At 43.4% G+C, this 18,369-nt stretch overlaps 2 protein-coding genes across 5 annotated transcripts; one reads left to right on the forward strand and one right to left on the reverse strand.

The window, feature by feature from the left end:
• On the forward strand, nucleotides 303–4,429 carry LOC104771313 (serine/threonine protein phosphatase 2A regulatory subunit B''beta-like). The gene is made up of 13 exons (XM_010495817.2): nucleotides 303–614; nucleotides 1,103–1,339; nucleotides 1,446–1,551; nucleotides 1,634–1,733; nucleotides 1,892–1,997; nucleotides 2,105–2,195; nucleotides 2,519–2,660; nucleotides 2,758–2,905; nucleotides 3,069–3,178; nucleotides 3,264–3,420; nucleotides 3,588–3,713; nucleotides 3,799–3,952; nucleotides 4,076–4,429. Exons 1-12 carry the CDS (start codon nucleotides 462–464, stop codon nucleotides 3,940–3,942), a joined length of 1,620 nt encoding a protein of 539 aa, XP_010494119.1. The 5' UTR covers nucleotides 303–461; the 3' UTR covers nucleotides 3,943–3,952; nucleotides 4,076–4,429.
• Nucleotides 4,716–7,507, reverse strand: LOC104771314. Of its 4 annotated transcripts, none has more exons than XM_010495821.2 (5): nucleotides 7,462–7,507; nucleotides 6,511–7,049; nucleotides 6,185–6,432; nucleotides 5,856–6,105; nucleotides 4,716–5,695 (listed from the first exon to the last, which is right to left on the reverse strand). In XM_010495821.2, the coding sequence occupies exons 2-5, from the start codon at nucleotides 6,731–6,733 to the stop codon at nucleotides 4,815–4,817; spliced, it is 1,602 nt and encodes a 533-aa protein (XP_010494123.1). In that variant the 5' UTR covers nucleotides 6,734–7,049; nucleotides 7,462–7,507; the 3' UTR covers nucleotides 4,716–4,814. The 4 variants fall into 4 exon arrangements, with proteins under 4 accessions (XP_010494123.1, XP_010494121.1, XP_010494122.1 ...); XM_010495819.1 differs by lacking the exon at nucleotides 7,462–7,507 and adding an exon at nucleotides 7,309–7,403; XM_010495820.2 differs by lacking the exon at nucleotides 7,462–7,507 and adding an exon at nucleotides 7,272–7,389.

Here is an 18,369-nt window from a genome sequence, read left to right on the forward strand (position 1 = left end):
GGGGAATGATGTTTATTGTATTGTCTTAAACTTTGGGGATCTTGCTCCCTTTCTATGTGTTTGTTGCTGTTTGTTCCGAATGAAATTCAAGGTAAAAACAACAAACTTTTTTTTTTTTTTAAATGGTAAAAATTTAGAAACAATAAAATGTTTCTATTTTTTTTGTCTTTTTCCCCTCTACTTTTATTACACTTTATAACACTTTAATTATTCTTAAACACTTGCTTCATTATTCTTTTGTCAAAAGAATTTTATTTTATTTATTTTCTATATTTCAGATCGAACAAGAAAAAGGATAAAAAAGTGTATACGGGAATCGGAGAAGGAGAAGAGAAGCTGATGATTCGTTCAATGTGTTAATAAAGATCTCGACTTTGTTAAATCATAGATCCTTTATCATCTTAATTGTTATTCCGTGTGGCGTTGTTGACGCGATTGGATCATCTGAAACAAGATTGAGTATGGTGGATGCGATTGTTCCCGGAGACATGGCTTGTTTGGATGCAGATTTATTACAGCTTCAAGAGATGTCTTCGTTTGTACTAACTTCGAAACCTGGATTCACTCAGAAGCTCTTTGACCAGTGGCTTTCTCTTGCTGAAGCTCATCGACAGGTATCTGAGCTCTGTTTCTGCTTTATTTGGCTTTACAATTGCTCAAGGTTGGTGTAAAGTTCAAATCTTTTGATCGTGTTAATTATGCAGCAGTGAGTGTTACAATGATATGCTTATGTTCTGCTTTATAGTGTTAGTTATGCAGTAGTGAGAGTTGCAATGATGCTTAGGTTGCCTAATTACTCTGTGCTGTTAAAGATTGCTGTAAAGTTCGAATCTTTGATAGTGTGAGTTATGAGTTATTTCCTTATTCTGTGATGTGAGTTTTACAATGATGCTTAGGTTACTCTGTGATGTTAAAGATTGGTGTAAAGTTTGATTTTTGTTGTTGTTGTTCGTTATGCAGTATGTTCTTGTTTGATTGTGTGAGTATTACAATGATGCTTAGATTACTGTGATTTGGTTTCTAAATTACTCTATTCACTGCAATCTGAAATCTAAAGCTTTGGTTTTTTTCTTCTCGTTGCCTAATCGGTTTTTATATATAGATTGCATCACTGCTCAAGGATGTTATTGCTGGAGGTCCTATAAATGTAACTGGAAGTTCATCTGGTTCAAGTTCTGCCACCAGTAATTCTATACCATCTATGTTTCCTGCGGGAAGTGCTCCTCCGCTTTCGCCAAGGAGTTGTGGTTCACCGCGTACAGCGAAACAAAGAGGCCCTTCTAACTTAGGTTCTTCGCTGAAAGTCGTCAGTGAGCCTGTTAGAGAGCCAATGCCTCAGGTTTTGAACTTAGGTTCCTCTGCAAGTTTTGATAAGTGCATTCTTTTTTCCTCCTTTCTATACTAATGGAGTAAGAACACTTTCTTTAAACTTGAAATTACTGTAGTTTTATTTCCAAAATGGTCGCCCACCACCAAGCGAGATAAAAGAGCAATGCATGTTTAGAATCAATCACTTTTTCTATGGTCACATGGATGGACTACAGATACAAGGTAATAAGTCATAAGTTTTTTAATATTTATAGTGACACTGATATGGGGATTCTCACTAACTTTTACCCTTTTTAATACACAGAATTCAAATTAGTCACCAGAGAAATCTGCAAGCTCCCATCATTCTTCTCCACTTCACTTTTCAGGAAGATCGATGTCAATAATTCAGGTTTTGTTACTAGGTGTGTGATACCATGCTTTTTGTTTTGTGGATTCTCATGTGTGCATAGTTTTCAACGCACTTCAAGCTTCCTGCTCATTTTATATTCACTCTGTCACGTGTTTGACGATCACTGTATTGAAAAACCGGTATAACATTTTTGAGCCTTTGATTATGCAGAGAAGCATTTATTGATTATTGGGTAAACGGGAACATGTTGATAAAGGATACAACGACCCAAATCTTCAAGATATTAAAGCAGAGAGATCAGAGTTATATTGTCAAGGTAATTTTCTTTTTGTTTGCATATTCAGTCATGAGAACTGAGTTAATTTCCTAATCTACTTGCTCGTGTGTTTGCACTATTAATTCGCCACATTTTTTTCCTGGCAGGATGATTTCAAACCACTACTTAAAGAACTGTTGGCGACACATCCTGGGCTAGAGTTCCTGCAGACGACACCTGAATTCCAAGAAAGATATGGTGAGGTTTTACCTTCATGTAGAGTTTAGTCAGTATCCTATTTTCTTCTCCCTCTTGAAATTTTTTGAGTAATAATGTTTAGTAGCTTAGCGGGGAGTGGTTATGACATCAGTTGTATTACTGCATAACTATTTAATAAGCTAAGATTTCCTTGTTCTGTTAGACATCTTTTTATAATTTGCAATTACTTAACATTGCAAGAACAACATGATGGTAATTTGTGTAAACACATTTATTGTTTGCTATGTGAATCATGTGGCAGTTAGATATTGAAATTAAGGTAAACAATTTTGTTTGATACAATTTTTATTTTGATGAGTCAGCTGAAACTGTCACCTACCGAATATTTTACTACATAAATAGATCTGGGAATGGTCGACTTACATTTAGGGAGCTTAGACGGGGAAACTTAATTGATGCAATGCGACATGCTGACGAAGAAGAAGATATCAACAAAGTGTTGAGGTACTTACTAACAAACAGAGTTCATCCTGTTGGTTGTATATATGGTTTTGTTTCTCGTTATCTGACGTCAACATTTTCTATTTACTTTGGAAACTAGATACTTCTCATATGAGCATTTCTATGTCATATACTGCAAGTTCTGGGAGCTGGATACGGATCACGATTTCCTGATTGACAAAGAAAATCTTATGAGATATGGAAACCATGCACTTACTTACCGGATTGTCGACAGAATATTCTCCCAGGTTCTGTCTAAAAAGTCTTGATCTCTTAGAATGATTTATAATGCTTACTACTTAAAGATTATATTTATATTACATCCTTTTGAGAATTACTGCTGTCATCTTTTCAAAGTTTTTATTGCTCTTAAGATGACTGTCATCATAAAAGTAAAGCATTGGTTCTCAGGTTGCTAGGAAGTTCACTAGCAAAGTTGAAGGGAAGATGGGGTATGAGGACTTTGCGTATTTCATACTTGCAGAAGAAGATAAATCGTCAGAGCCTAGCCTAGAATTTTGGTAAGCTGTGTTATAAGGATCCACAGTTGCAGACAGATAGAGCGTTTTGAGTGTTTTTGTCTGACTTAAGTATATTTTGGACTAGGTTTAAGTGCATAGACTTGGATGCAAATGAGATTATTACGCGAAATGAGATGCAATTCTTTTATGAAGAGCAGTTGCATCGAATGGAGTGCATGGCGCAAGAGGCTGTTCTTTTTGAGGATATCTTATGTCAGATGATTGATATGATCGGACCAGAGGTTCCAACATGATAACTCATTGTTTCTTGTGGTTATTATATGCTTAAGCTATTCTCTATTTAAAGAAGTTATAGGACGGTCACGGAAGTAGTTAGTGTTCCCAGTTTTTTGTCTGTAACCTCTGCAATTTTGTTTTGTGTTTGATTGTTTCTTGTTTCCTTCCACAGAACGAAAGCCATATAACGCTGCATGACCTGAAGGGCTCAAAGCTCTCTGGAAACGTCTTCAACATCCTTTTTAATCTCAACAAATTTATGGCATTTGAAACACGGGATCCGTTCCTCATACGTCAGGTACTTCATATTTGATTTTCAACCTTACTGTTTTCTAGACAGCACAGGCCTCTTATAACATTTCGAGTTGTCAAAACGGAAACAGGAGCGTGAGAACCCTACATTGACCGAGTGGGACCGTTTTGCACATAGAGAATATATTAGGCTTTCAATGGAAGAAGACGTTGAAGATGCATCCAATGGAAGTGCTGAGGTTTGGGATGAGTCGTCACTGGAGGCTCCCTTCTGAGTTCATAGAGGTAAGTCAATGGAAAATGGCAATCTCACTAGAAGATGAAACCAGTGGAATTGATAAGAAAAAAAACTAAGAAGTTGAAGGTTGTGTCAATGTTGTTATCTCATGATATTAGTTAATCATGCAGTCCCTGAGAAGAATCTTTGGAGCTCTCTGGAGAAAGGGAAGTGAAAACCAAGCAAAGTATCCTCTTTGAATACCATACACGTAGCTTGGATTTGTTTTATTTTTCTTTTAACTTCTCTTCATTTGTTAGCTGATTATAATAGAGTTATATTTATCAATAATTGTCGTCTAGCTCATCGCTTTACGCATCTTCACCTGTATTGCTTTCGCTTTGTTCCATCTCTGGGTTTTTGTATGTTCTTTGTAGATGTATTACTTCATTATCTCCCTTTGTTCCATCTCTTGGTTTTTGTATGTTCTTTGTGAAAATCAGTGCTGTAGTTCCTTCATTTAATATTTTTTTGGTTGGTAGGAATCTTTATATACCATTTTAGGTTTAATCTCAGGTTTGCTTGTTTTATATTAAGTGGTAACCCCACAATTATGATGTCATTCTCAAGGTTCTTTTTCCTGAATCTGGAAAAGGTTGGTGGTGTCATTGCTAGTGAGAATGAAGTAATGTCTTATTATATGTGGAATTCTTAAGGAACGTGTTTGCTATAAGAAACATCCATTTTGCTCTGTTCAGCTTCTCTTAGGGGGTGTTATTGGTTTATAGAATCAGTTTAGTTGGTTTGCGTTTCTCTGAACTGTTTGTGTACTATTACTAAAACCTTCCTTTATTATACTGAGAACTCTTTGTACAACAGATGAAGAAATAAGGATAAGAGTCTTGTTTTGTACACAGCGGAACCGTAAAGTTACCAGAACCTGTCTTTATTAACACTGAGATAACCAGACATGACCTTTCCACCAGTATTTCTCATACCGTCGATGAGGAAACACCATGTGGAACCCAATGCCCCGACGAAGAAATCAGCTTCGGACGCCATTAAGAAGTTAACCAGAGGATAGTTCGTGCTCATCTCTCTCCCAAGGCTCGCTTCATACTCAGCCATTGATTTATTACCGACTTGTCTCGCAACTTGCGTGTAATAAAATCTCCAGTGAGTATAATCTTTAGTTCGGTCCACAACTTCCTTCATCTCTGTAGAGAGCCAGATCCTGTTGAGCTCCGGAAACCGATCTCTGATCTGATCAGCTAAACGCATGTACTCTTCTAAAGCTGCAACTCTCATCTCGCATGCTTTGTCTCCCATCCGCACGTGAACACTCAGCATTGGCCTTGGAATCCACGGCTTGTGATCCGACCACACCTGTTTCTCAATCTCTGTCCTTTTCTTCTTCTTCTTTCTCCAATCTCCAGCAGAGAGTACAATCTCGGCAGCTTCTTTTCCAAAGGCAGAGTGTCGAGCAGCGTTCATTAGACCACAAGTGTATTCTGTTTGGAATCTCATCAAGTATCTCACTGCTTGTGCTCTCCACCATCTCCTATCCATTTTCCGGTGACTGGGGATTAAACTTCCGTTGATCTCTGTAGTGGGTTTCATATAACTCCAAGCCTTACCCCATAGCTTTGGTATAGGCCCAGCCCAAATCTCCCTTGTGCTGTAGTTTTGTTTCCCTGTGACAATCCCACTCTCCCACGCTTCTCTGTTCTTCGCAATAGCAAACGCTCGTTTCTGACACTCCTCTGATGTTTCTGGTAGAAAATAGCAAGACCAGCTTCCACGGGAAGAACCTGCAACCAAACAAAGAGTAAAACCAAAATCAAACCCATAGTTTGGTTCTCAAAAATCTTCATACGAAGATTAGCCAAGAAGATGTAACTAGCTTGTGATGTTGCTAATATGTTAGCTAAAAGAAAAAAGAAAAAAAAAAACACAATAGACATTGTGTACCTTTGCAACCATCGTGATCTGCTCGATTATAATAATTGGCAACGAGCACTCGGTCTTCGTTTAAAGCGATTGCGAGAAGACCAGTCATTCCAGCAATCTGAGCTCCAATTCCGAAACCAGGAAGCATTTCCCAATCAGCTACAAGGAACTTGAGACTCTTGTTCCCGCAATCCAAAGGGTGCTGATGAATCCATATATCTCTTTGCACTCTCCTCGTCAATGGATAGTTCTCTTCATCTCCTCCATTTATCTAAAAACAAGCTTATGATTGTTCATTCACCATAGTAATTCCTTGAAGACAAAGAACAAGAAGAAGAAGAAGAACATACCCAAGAAGGGAATGTCCCATTTGCTATCCATGTATCTAATCGCTCCCTATCTCGTGCCTTCTCCTCACAATTCTCCAAATGTGGACCGTTTGGTACATCAGATTTATTCATACCTAACTTCTTCAAGAAGTCTTCGTCATTTAGTAATAAATTATCCCAAGCAGAGACCAAAAGTTTCACATCATCATCTTCTTCTGTCTCAGCTTTGTTCTTCCATTTCAGTGTACGGTCTATACTTGCAACCATATCTACATACAAGCAAATTTTTCATTACATGAAACAAAACAAAACAAAGTTACCAAAGATCAAATATTTGTAAGACTTACTGATGATGTGAGAGGTGGAGGAATTGCAAGGAGGAATAGCAGAGGAGGATGAGGAAGAGAAGGAGAAGGCGGCGAGTTCGAAGGTGCCAACAGTTGTAAGAGCAGCTAAGAAAAGTGAAGTGAGACATATTCCACATAGAAACCCAACTACACAGATTTGACATGGAAATGAATTACCAAGCTTTAGTGCTTTCTCTGAAACTAATCTTTCTAATGACTTCATGCTCACACTACAACTCAAGATTCCTCTATTTTGCTAACTATGAAAGGACCAAACCCAACTTCCAAGTTTTCGTCTTCTCCTTCTCTTATGTAAGTGTAATTTTTCCCAAAGAAACAAAAGATTTTCTCGGAAAATGCTTTGTTTTATAGCCACACTTTACCAAACTATCAACCAGAAATCACATGATATTTCTCTAACTTTTTGTTTCTTTTCTAAGATAAAAAATTATATGTTGTGGAAAAAAGGATTGATCAAGATGCTTCGATCAAAATATATTTTTGTTTCCTTCTTCATCAGTGGTCCATTTTCTCATTTCCTGCAAAAAAAAAAAATAAGAAAGAAAATGAGATTATAATTCTCAATAAAACAAGATCAAAACCAAATGTGAGAATAAAAAGAAAACTGATTAAAAATCTGATGAACCTAAATTAAACTTTTAGTCTTTTTTGCAGCTGAATAAGCAAAAAATGAATATTATTTCAGAAGAAAATGATGAAGAGAAGAAGAGGGAGGAGAAACCCATGAAACGGATTGTTACATAATTATGGAGATATTAAAGGAGAGAAGAGCATAACCGTTGATCGTATCTAAACCTCAATTGTTTTTTTTTCAAACATTTTGAATTGAATAAAATCTAGATTCTTTTTAAATAAGATTATGAATTATGAATTTCGATGAAAAAACGACACTTGGATAATAAAGAAAGAAAGAACAAAAACCCTTTATACCAGCTGGTCTGAAAATGAGGCAGAGAATCATAGCACATCCACTGGGATACAAGCAAAGAATCCACTTGGAGAAGTATATTTATCTATCATATTTGTTTACTTCTAATTATTTTGTTAAAATTAATGAAATTTACAAGGAAAGGGTGAGAAAATAGAAAAAGCATTGATACCCTAATAAAAGCTCAGTTTTATTAGGACATAGAAGTGACAAGTTGTTGGTGCGGGATTTAGCGTCCCCAACATACCGAACTAAACCAGAAAAATAATTCGATTATTTAACCGGGAATCCGGTTAAGACCCAATTAGGTATTATTATTCGGAAGAGGGAAGCCCAACTTTGGAGACGAAGAACCGACTTCCCAATTCGCCCGGTGGCCGACTCAAAAAATGAAACAACTTTCCTTATCTCAGTTCGTCTCATAAGGAAAGTTAATATATTATGTAATCTATGGACATATATAAATAAGGAGAGACTTCTCCATTGTCAATCATTGAAGATCTAATATAATAATTCAGTTCTCCCATAGTTCTTAGCAAAAAACCCTAGTTCAAGAGACCTAAATCCTTTTTCTTAATATCAAAGCTCATATCGAGTTTCTAGATAGATTACTTCTTTGAATTTGTTTCCCTTACTTAACAAATTCATTGTGGAAACTTAGTTTCTACAATTGGCGCCGTCTGTGGGGACGCAAAATCGTCTTTACAAGTCAAATCTCTCGAAGCAGCTCGACCAAAAAGTTTCTCCCGAAACAACCGACAATGTCTCCAATCACCAACAATGACACCACGGGCGCAAACCGCACTTCCTCAAGCGTATCCGAGGTCACAGGCCTCGCACCTTCTCAGGACAACACCAAAACGCAAGGTGGCACCCCAACCACGCAAACGACAGTCGTGTACGTTCGACGCAACGTCACCTCATCGGTTACTCCAACCGATAACTGCTCCGAACCCCCAGTTGAGGTTAGATCCGAAGGAGAGCCGAGTCAGGAAGCAGGGCAAACTCGCGAAGAACCGGTCAACCTCGATGCGGAGTGTTCGGATGAACAACCCTTGAACGAGGAAGCGACGCGCGCCACGGAACAGCAACTCGGAGCACAAACCAGGGATCTCCCTGCTCGCACTACGACAGCGGTCCAAAACCCGCAAGTCGTCTCCATAGAAGACTTCAGGATCTTGTTCGGCACCATGACGAAAGAGATCTACCAGATGATCTCCGATACACACCACAGAGTCGACGCCGTCATGACCCAAGCGACCCCGTCACAGATCTCTGCTGGGCAGTCACCTGTTCTCAGGATGGGCGATCTCACCCGCGTCTCGACTTCTCTGACGTACCAACTGTCAACTAGTCGTCGCGAAGGACTCTCCCCCCTCAGGCTACGTCGAGCATCCGACTGACGAACTCAAACTCGCGAGTCCAAGAAACACCGGTTATCCCGGGACCTTGCCTCAGGATTGAGGAGATCCAGTTACAGATCCGTGACATGAATACGCTTCTCCATCGGGCTATCAGCACAGCTCCAGAAATCGACAGGATCGTCGAAGTCACTCGGAAAACCCCTTTTGCTCAACGGATTCTGCAGGCCGTCATACCAAACGTTAAACTAAAACTTCAACCCTACATCGGCGACAAGGATCCAGTCCTTTTCATGACATCTTTGATGGCGACCGCGGCAAAGGCGCGATTCACCGACGAACAGAGGGACATCATAAATTGTCAGCAGTTCGTCGATAGCCTTTTCGGACCCGCCTTAACTTGGTTCTCAAGGCTTGAGGCGAACTCGATCGATAACTTCACCCAGTTGTCGAAGGATTTTCTCACACACTACCAAATTTTCATCAAGCGAGGTGTGACGAGTTCGGACCTCTGGGAGATGGCCCAAGAACCCGGCGAGTCCATTGATAGTTTCTTAGGCAGATTTAAGGAGAAATTGGCGAACGTCTCCGTTCCAGAAGACGCCGCAATCGCTGCCTTCAGAAAGGGTCTACTTCCCGGATCCCCGTTGCGGAAGGATCTCAACATCCGGGAACCCAAAGACCTCAATGATGCGCTGCACCGAGCCTCCCGGTTCACACTCGTGGAGGAAGAAGACGCACGACTGGCAGCAAAAACAACCTCCACACCGTCGTATCTCCCAAAGGCTAAAAGTCACGACAAGCATCTCTAGCCCCGGAAGCATCACGACCCTCAGGACCGGAAAAGGGCATCGTCCATATGGTCTCCAAAGTGGACGGCGAAAATAACCAACCTTCCAACCCAAAGGGGTTATATTGTGATTTCCATATGATCGCCGGTCATTCCACCCACGAGTGCGTCCATCTAAATAATTACATGTATGGAAAATACCTTTTTGGTGAAGTCGAAGCCGTCTTTCAGCCGAAGAGCATCCGCGGAGGCAGAGGTCGCCGCGGAGGATGGCAAGGGGGACGATCTAACGGTGGCCGCGGTACAGGAAGCCGCGTGCAAGGCTACACCAACAATGGCCCGGCCAACGATATTCAACAACCAGCCAACCAAGTGCTGGCAAATCATCAAGAAGAAATGCCCCAGGCAGACGAACTGCCTGGTCCTCCCAAGCGATAGAGAGGGCAGAATCCTGAGCGCGCCAATTCCCCTCTCTGAGGCCGAATAACTATGATACTCGGCCCACCAGAGGATTATGACGACTCCGTTCGAGCACTGAAGAAGAGGGCACGCCAAGTTTGTAGTCTCCAGGCAGCCTCAGACGAACCTCCGCTTTGCACGGACCCCATATCATTCACACTAGAGGACGCCAAAGGAATCCAACACCCCCATTCGGATCCCTTGGTCATCGAAGTAGCCATGGGCGAGTTCGATGTCGAAAGAGTCCTGGTCGATACTTGAAGTACCGTTAATGTACTGTTCTGGCGAACGCTAGAAAAAATAGGCGTCACACCAGAGCAGGTGAAACCCGAGACTCGAACATTGACCGGCTACGATGGAATCGCTAAAATGTCCATGGGCGATGTGAAACTGCAAGTGAGAGATGGAGGAGTAACCCGGAAGATAACATCGTCCTGGGGGCACCAAAGATATACGCTATGCAAGCCGTACCATCCACCTACCATCTCTGCCTCAAATTCCCGACTACAACAGGGATCTGCACGCTCTATGGCGATCAGAGAATGGCCCGATCTTGTTCTATGATAGAAAAGAAGCAGAGGAAAACGGAAGACGCATAGGAATTATAGAGCCAGGACCACCTAACTGGTCCTCGTAAGTCGGAGCAAGAGCGCCTCAAGTCTCCGGAGTGTCAGATCATCCAGGCGAATATCGATCCTTCTGACCCCTCACGAACTGTTGGTATCGGGGCCGAACTCGAGGAGCATATGAAGACGAAGCTGTTCGCTTTTCTGCAGTCTCGATCTTCCACCTTCGCTTGGTCAACGAAGGACATGGTCGGGATAAGTCCCGATGTCATCTGCCATAGGCTCAATGTCGACCCCACGTTCAAACCCATCAGGCAGAAACGCAGGCGTTTGGGTCCAGATCGGGCAAAAGCGGTCCAGGATGAAGTCGAGCGATTGCTCAAAGCAGACCAGATAATGGAGGTCCAGTACCCCGATTGGTTGGCTAATCCGGTCGTGGTTAAAAAGAAGAACGGCAAGTAGAGAGTCTGCGTAGATTTCACCGATCTCAACAAAGCATGTCCTAAAGATAGCTTACCTTTACTGCATATCGACCACCTAGTCGAAACCAACTGCTCTCATTCATGGATGCCTTCTCAGGTTACAACCAGATCGCCATGAGTTCAACCGACTGCGAGAAAACAGCATTCATCACAGATCAGGGAACCTACTGCTATAAAGTGATGCCGTTCGGACTAAAGAACGCCGGAGCAACCTACCAACGACTGGTAAACATGATGTTTGCCGATCTGCTCGGACGAACTATGGAGGTATACATCGATGACATGCTGGTCAAGTCTTTGATCGTAGAGCAACACATTCAGCATCTCGCCGAATGTTTCGATAGCTTGGATCAGTTCCAGATGAAGCTGAATCCAACGAAATGCACGTTCGGGGTTACCTCGGGCGAATTCCTAGGATATATTGTCACCAAACGGGGAATAGAGGCAAATCCTAAGCAGATTGAGGCCATATTGGGACTACCGTCACCGACTAACAAATGAGAAGTGCAACGCCTAACTGGCCGAATTGCCGCTCTAAATCGTTTCATTGCCCAATCGACGGACAAGTGCCTTCCTTTCTACCAACTCCTCCATGGAAACAAGGATTTTCATTGGGACGAAGATTGCGAGATCGCCTTTCAGCAGTTGAAGGAGTATTTGACTTGCCATCAAGTGTTAGTCAAACCGGAAGATGGCGAAACATTGTACCTCTACGTCTCGGTCTCCAGTTCGGCAGTCAGCGATGTATTGGTCCGAGATGACCGCGGAGATCAGAAACCTATCTTCTACACGAGCAACGCACTTAACGATGCAGAATCACGATATCCAACGCTGGAAAAGTTGGCCCTCGCTGTGATTGTCACCGCACGGAAACTTCGACCCTATTTCCATTCACATTCCGTCATCATGTTTAGCGATCAACCACTCCGAACTATCCTCCATAGGCCCCTCCAATCCTGGCCGACTTCATCACCGAGTTGTCTCCTGAGCTTGGCGACCCCACCCCCACGGAGGAACATTGGACGATGTTTGTTGATGGTTTGTCGAAGAATCAGGGATCCGGTGTGGGACTCATTCTCCGATCTCCCACTGGTGAAATACTCGAGCAAGCATTAAAACTCAACTTCAAAGCATCAAAGAACGAAACGGAGTACGAGGCCGTTCTTGCGGGACTTCGGTTAGCACGAGGACTTGGGGTGACACACTTGCAAGTTTTCTGTGACTCCCAGTTGGTGGTCAGCCAGTTCAGCAATGAATTTGATGCCAAGAACAAGCGAATGGGGGCATATCGCCAGCTGGTCCGAGCATTGTCCGGGGAGTTCGCCTTGTTTTCTCTAACAAAAGTCCAGCGAAACGAAAACGCGTCAGCCAACGCCCTCGCAGCCTTAGCGAAATGCTCTGACCCTGATGTGCGGCGTTCCATCCCAGTCGAATGCATCGAAACTCCCAGCGTCGATCTAGTCAGTCTGATATCCGTAATCAATGATGACTCAGTCCCGATGGAAGTCGACGAACCGATAGAGGACTTGACAGATATCACGAAGCCACCTAACGACTTGCAGATTTAGATTAAACTTTTCATCTCCGATGGAGTCGTCCCGCCGGACCGCTGGGCAGCTTGCCGTCTAAAAGCCCAAAGCGCCAAATACATCCTCTTGGATGGAAACTTATATCGCCGAAGTTCTTCCGGAGTATTCCTTACCTGCGTTACTCGGGACGAGGCCGAACGAATCATGATGGAAGTTCATGAAGGGGAGGGCGGCAACCACTCTGGCGGACGTGCGCTCGCCCTCAAGATAAAAAAGGATGGACACTACTGGCCTACCATGATTGCCGACTGTGAAGCCTTCTCGGCGAAGTGCGAAACTTGCCAGCGCCATGGACCGATGCGACATGTTCCGCCGAAACTGCTGAATACCGTTACAGCTCCATATCTTTTTCATGCGTTGGGCCATGGACGCTATAAGGCCTTTGCCGGCATCGAAATCCAAGAAATTCGTCCTTGTGCTAATTGATTACTTCACCAAGTGGGTAGAAGCGGAGTCTTTCACGAGGATCTGATCCTTGGATGTGACCAATTTCATATGGAAAAACATCATATGTCGTCACGAACTCCCGTACGAGATTGTCACTGATAACGGCATGCAATTCACCTCCCTCATCACCAGGCCTTTTCTGAGCAAGTGGCAAATCCGTCTTAGCACTTCGACCCCTCGATACCCTCAGGGGAATGGCTAAGCGGAGGCTACGAACAAGTTGATCGTTGATGGACTCAAGAAACGACTCGGACGAAGAAAGGGAGCATGGGCGGGCCATCTCGATGGCGTACTATGGTCCTATCGCACCACCCCATGGTGATCTACGGGACAATCCCCTTTCTCTCTGACGTATGGAATCGAGGCACTCGCTCTGGCAGAAGCAGGCGTCCCGACACTTCGCCGCACTATGATGCTCGACAATCCTGAACTCAATAACGAGATGCTGACCGATCATATCGATTTTGCTGAAGAACTGCACGATCAAGCTCTGGTCCGAGTACAACACTCCAAGACGCAGCGGCTCGATATTACAATAAGATTGTTCGTCTGCGGCGTTTCAACGAAGGCGACTTAGTTCTACGGGAAGTTTTTGAGAACACCAAAGAAGTTAACGCCGGTAAACTCGGTGCCTGGTGGGAGGGTCCTTACCTCGTATCCAAGGCAGTTTGCCTTGGTGTTTACGAACTCATGACCATGGCCGGAGAGCGAATAAAGAACTCGTGGAACGCAGCCCATTTGAAGCGTTATTACTATTAAGTCGTTTTCACAAACTTAACTAGGAGATTCCGGGAATCCAAACTCCACCCATTTTCTTTTTGTAATGTGAACTACGATCGGCTTGATCCTCACTTCGGAGTACGTAGGCAATTCCTTGTCTTTTCAATCAAGATTAAGTGAGTGCAGCCAGAATATCAATAAATTTTTCTATCAAAAGAAAAATATTTTTCATTTCAGAATAGTAATCCAATTACATTCAGTTCGGCAAATAGCCACAAAAAAAAAAAGCAACAAAGGGGAAACCCCCTCATGACAAACTAGTCCTAGATGAGAAAAAAGTAAAAGACCACATATCTTCTGAGTTCGGCACGGTTTAATTCCCACCACTAGCCTTTTGGACGGTCCTGAAGCCGGAGTGGGGGACGCGGACCAGACAGATCGGCTTCCAACGGTTTTTTCACCGTCACCTTGCTCAGTTCAGTTTGCCAAAACTGACGTGCCTGCCTTAGGACCTCAAGCCTTTCCATCGGCACTTCGGAGCGACTGGACACCAAGTCCACCAGGAAGGTGCACGGTCCCTCAACCATATGTCTTTCACGAAAGACCGGGCCTGCCGATTCCAGAAAACTGGCATATCGCCTCAGCCTTTCCAGGGAAGCACGGTAGGCCCAGATATCCGTGATAAACGGATATGCGGTATCTTCCAAGGGTTGGCAGTCGGCCTCTAGTAAAACGGGCACCTCCATACGGGCGATATGTTCCTTGCACGCTGCATGCATGGCGAGCAACCGGGTCATACGCCACTTCTCCAAGAAGAAACCTCCGGCGATCATCTCGTTTAAGACTCGAACAGTCCCATCCAAACGGTAGAACCGAAGGACTTGATCAAGCCTGAGGCGTCTCGCCGTGAGATGAGCCCCCAGCCTCTTGCGGCGAGCTCGATACCTTCGGAGCTCCTGGCATATAGGACTCCTCTCCACACCAGCCATGTCGATATGTAGAACGGGAGTACGAGATAGAAACGTCTCCTCTTCCTCTAGGGAGGGGGGGAATTATCCAACGCATAAGAGTCGAAACCGCTCGCCAAAGTAGCTGTCCTTTCTCGGACCCTTCTCAACCATCCAGATCGGGTAGTTACTAGCATTGTTTTTCTGTTTTTCTAAAACTCAAAGTTTTGGATATGACAAACCTGCTTGACCCTTCCCCTATTTATACAAACTTTTGAGGACAACAGCCGCTGATTCCACCAATCAGATCGTAGTAGGACTTTCGCTGCGTCCCGATAATTATCCTAAAAAATCGTGCAAGCATTAAATGCTCTAAGCACGCGTTTTCCAAAAAAAAAAAAAAAGAAGAATATGTACATATCTGGACTGAGTATTCATTAGTTTGTACCGAACTCGTTCCTCGTTGACACCCTGGCCAGGTGATCAACTCGCGCAACTATGCGTTATTTTTCAGGATAAGCCGAACCCAGAGTTTTTTTGCACCTGACCTTCACATATAGGGATAAGCCGAACCCAGAGTAGTTATTTCGCACCCGATTTTTCATTAATAGGGGTAAGCCGGACCCATAGTATTTATTTCGCACCCGATCTTTTATTTTTGGGATAAGTCGAATCCAGAGTATTTATTTCGCACCCAACCTTTAGTTCGAACGGAATGGTTAGCCAAACCCAGAGAATAAATTCGCAGTCCGACATCCGAACTAAAGCAAACGAGATAAGCCGAGCCTAGCATCTCGCCCTCCGACCAAAATATCCCGTTAAGGGTACATAGCCTACTTTCAAGGCTCGGATCGTTGTTTTCTACCATCGTTTAACAAAATTGCCTGATATAAGCCGGGAGACGTCTCGCCTCTGGTACATTTTTACACAATATAATAATAATAAAAGAACCATCGAATTGGAAAAAATTGCCTGCTATAGTGCAGCGAAGTCTTATTCTGACTTTAAAAGAAAAATAACAAAATTGCCTGCTACAATGCAGCGAAGTCTTATTCTGACTTTAAAAATTAAAAAATCAAATTTGCTTGCTACAATGCGGCAAATTCTTATTCTTATTTTTAAAATTAAATGATCAAGTTAAATATACTAGTTCCGAACTAATGCGCCACTTGCAGCGATCTCACGAACACTCGTCTTGAGTCGCTTTGGCATTGGCCACAGCAGCTGCAGCCCAGTCTTCTCCCAGTCTTCGGGACGAGTTTCCAGTGCTCTGGCCTTCTGTTCGGATTCATCGAGTAGATCCGTAGTCCTTTTCCTTTTTGCCTTGAGTATAGCAATCTCGGACTCTAGATACCTTAGTTGGCGATCAATCCTACCTCTTTTCATATGAAAATACTGAAGATCTTGACTCAGCTCTTGATGCATGGCTTCATGGGTTAATTGCTCTCTAGCAAGGGAAGATATTTACCTGACGAAAGAAGGTATGAGCCTCGGCGATATCACTCTCGCTAGCACGCCTGTTTATGTAGAACGGCCTAATATCAGTTGGAACAAAGTCACCGATCAGGGCGGGATCCGTTTGAACGGACCTCCGATCTGCCTCCTGATGGCACTCATTGCAATACGCAATCAAAGTTGGTGGCAAAGTGGCTATCCTGTCGAACCCATTCTCAATCCAATTCTTTGGATGGGATTGAAGCAGTTCGAGTTTAAGCAGTAAATCATGTGTCACTTGTTCGGATGCGGCAAGACGATCACGATACTCCGTGTGGCGATCCTCTATGGAATGGAAAAATTCTTCCAGGTCACGCCTTTCTTCCGGTTTGACACAAAACATTAACATCCAAGGGGCCCATACGTTCATATAGTAAGCCATTCCTCTTTCGGTAGCTTCGGCATTCGAGAACGTCGGGACATCGTTCCCGGCTAGCAGGGATTCAACTCTGCTAATCAAAATAGGCATTATTCTGACTCTAAGCTTTCTTCGGTATTGGGGATTCTAAGTAAACAAGAGTGTGCCGGCGTATTTATACCAGTTTAGGAGGTGACATCTTTTCCAATTTCGCAAAATTGGAAAAGATCGACCTTCCCAATATTGCAAATTTTCTATTTTCATGTAAAAGGAAAAATTCCAAAAAATAAAGTTCTTGAACTTTAGAATGAGCCGAACAAGTCGGCAATATTCTTACAAGGGTTTTTATCAAAACCTGGACCCAAACAAGTTCGTTACAAAAATAAAAATGAAGGATGCACGGTTAAACTTCCAAAGCATCGGATAAGTCGGCCTGAAAGATGGAAGCATTGGAACCATGTTGATGCCTCACAGAGTCCGGAGCCATGGTCCCAGAGTGGAGAAGTCCGAAGCCGAGCTGGACTGGGGACATGGTAAGATCGTTCTCTCCCAGGTCAAGGATATCCATCGCGTTAACAGCCTTCTGAGCCTTGATCTTTTTCTCGTTGATCTACGTGATTTGCTCTTCGGGGATAACGGCCCCTTTCTCGATTAGGTACTACACCGTCTCCTGGACTCCAACAGCTTGGTTCAGTATGTCCTCCATCGGGCGAACTACCGTATCCTGTTTGACCAGATAAGCTTTGACCTTATCCAGTCGAGTATGTGCTTTCTTCGCCATTCTTTCTACTTTTTTCTGACGATCCCTACGAAGTCTGCTAACCTCAGAATCAAGTTTAATTCTCAGCCAATCACGTTCTCGGAGAAGTTCGGATTTCTCTCCTTCGAGAGCAAGCACTTGGGAATCCAGTTCGTTAATCTTCACTTCGGACTGAGCGATTGATTTGTCTTTTCCGATGATGATAGCCTCTAGCTCCTTGATCATGTCGTCTTTAGCCTTACTGGCCGCTCGGATCTGTTCCGTGCACTCTTTCAACTTCTCGAGCTCAAATCCAGAGGCCAACTGTGCCTTTGCTCGTTTATCATACAGCTGAGTCAGCATGTTGATCTTGGCAGCAGTCTGCAAATTCAAGTGAAGCACGTTAGATCGCCCATACAAAATCTGAAAGCAAGAGACAGGAAGTTAAAATTAGTCAGAAGCGCCGCTATCAATCAAAACGAACGGGAAAATTAAAATCTACCAGGATTTTCATTCCACACTCTCCGATGGATGCCCAGCGGGTCCTAGAACGAGTATTGGTCGACGCGAACAAAAAAATAGCAGTCGGCCCATTTTTTGAATTTGCTGACCTTCCTGCCGAGGAGAAAGTTATGCTTCGGCTTCATATTCACTTCCCAGTTCTCCTGGCTTTTCGATATTTTGAAATTTGACAACTGTTCGAAGCATTGAACTCAGATATCGATCCCTACTTCGGATGCTATAGTAAGGGCAGCGACGAAATTACAAATACTGCCCAGGGCGAACTGACAGATCGGCACTCTGCGCCTTTGGGCGTACCGCGATAACAAAGCAGGAATCAGAGACCAGAGGCGGCATTCAGAGAAGTAACCTTCGTATAGGCAGATGTACCCTGCCGGAGGGTTCGAGGGTCACTGGTCGTCCCGTGGGATTAGAATCGTAACACCACTGTTACCTA

The sequence above is a fragment of the Camelina sativa genome, chromosome 20, assembly GCF_000633955.1.
Source record: "Camelina sativa cultivar DH55 chromosome 20, Cs, whole genome shotgun sequence".
Taxonomy (NCBI): Eukaryota; Viridiplantae; Streptophyta; class Magnoliopsida; order Brassicales; family Brassicaceae; genus Camelina; species Camelina sativa.

Coding starts and splice junctions, on each gene's coding strand:
- LOC104771313 (XM_010495817.2), top strand. CDS start 462: ATGGTGGATGCGATTGTTCCCGGAGACATGGCTTGTTTGGATGCAGAT. Junction 1,734..1,891: donor AATTCAGGTTTTGTTACTAG/GTGTGTGATACC, acceptor TTGATTATGCAG/AGAAGCATTTATTGATTATT. Junction 2,661..2,757: donor GATATCAACAAAGTGTTGAG/GTACTTACTAAC, acceptor TTTGGAAACTAG/ATACTTCTCATATGAGCATT.
- LOC104771314 (XM_010495821.2), bottom strand. CDS start 6,733: ATGAAGTCATTAGAAAGATTAGTTTCAGAGAAAGCACTAAAGCTTGGT. Junction 6,433..6,510: donor CTCCACCTCTCACATCATCA/GTAAGTCTTACA, acceptor GCTTGTATGTAG/ATATGGTTGCAAGTATAGAC. Junction 6,106..6,184: donor ATGGGACATTCCCTTCTTGG/GTATGTTCTTCT, acceptor GCTTGTTTTTAG/ATAAATGGAGGAGATGAAGA.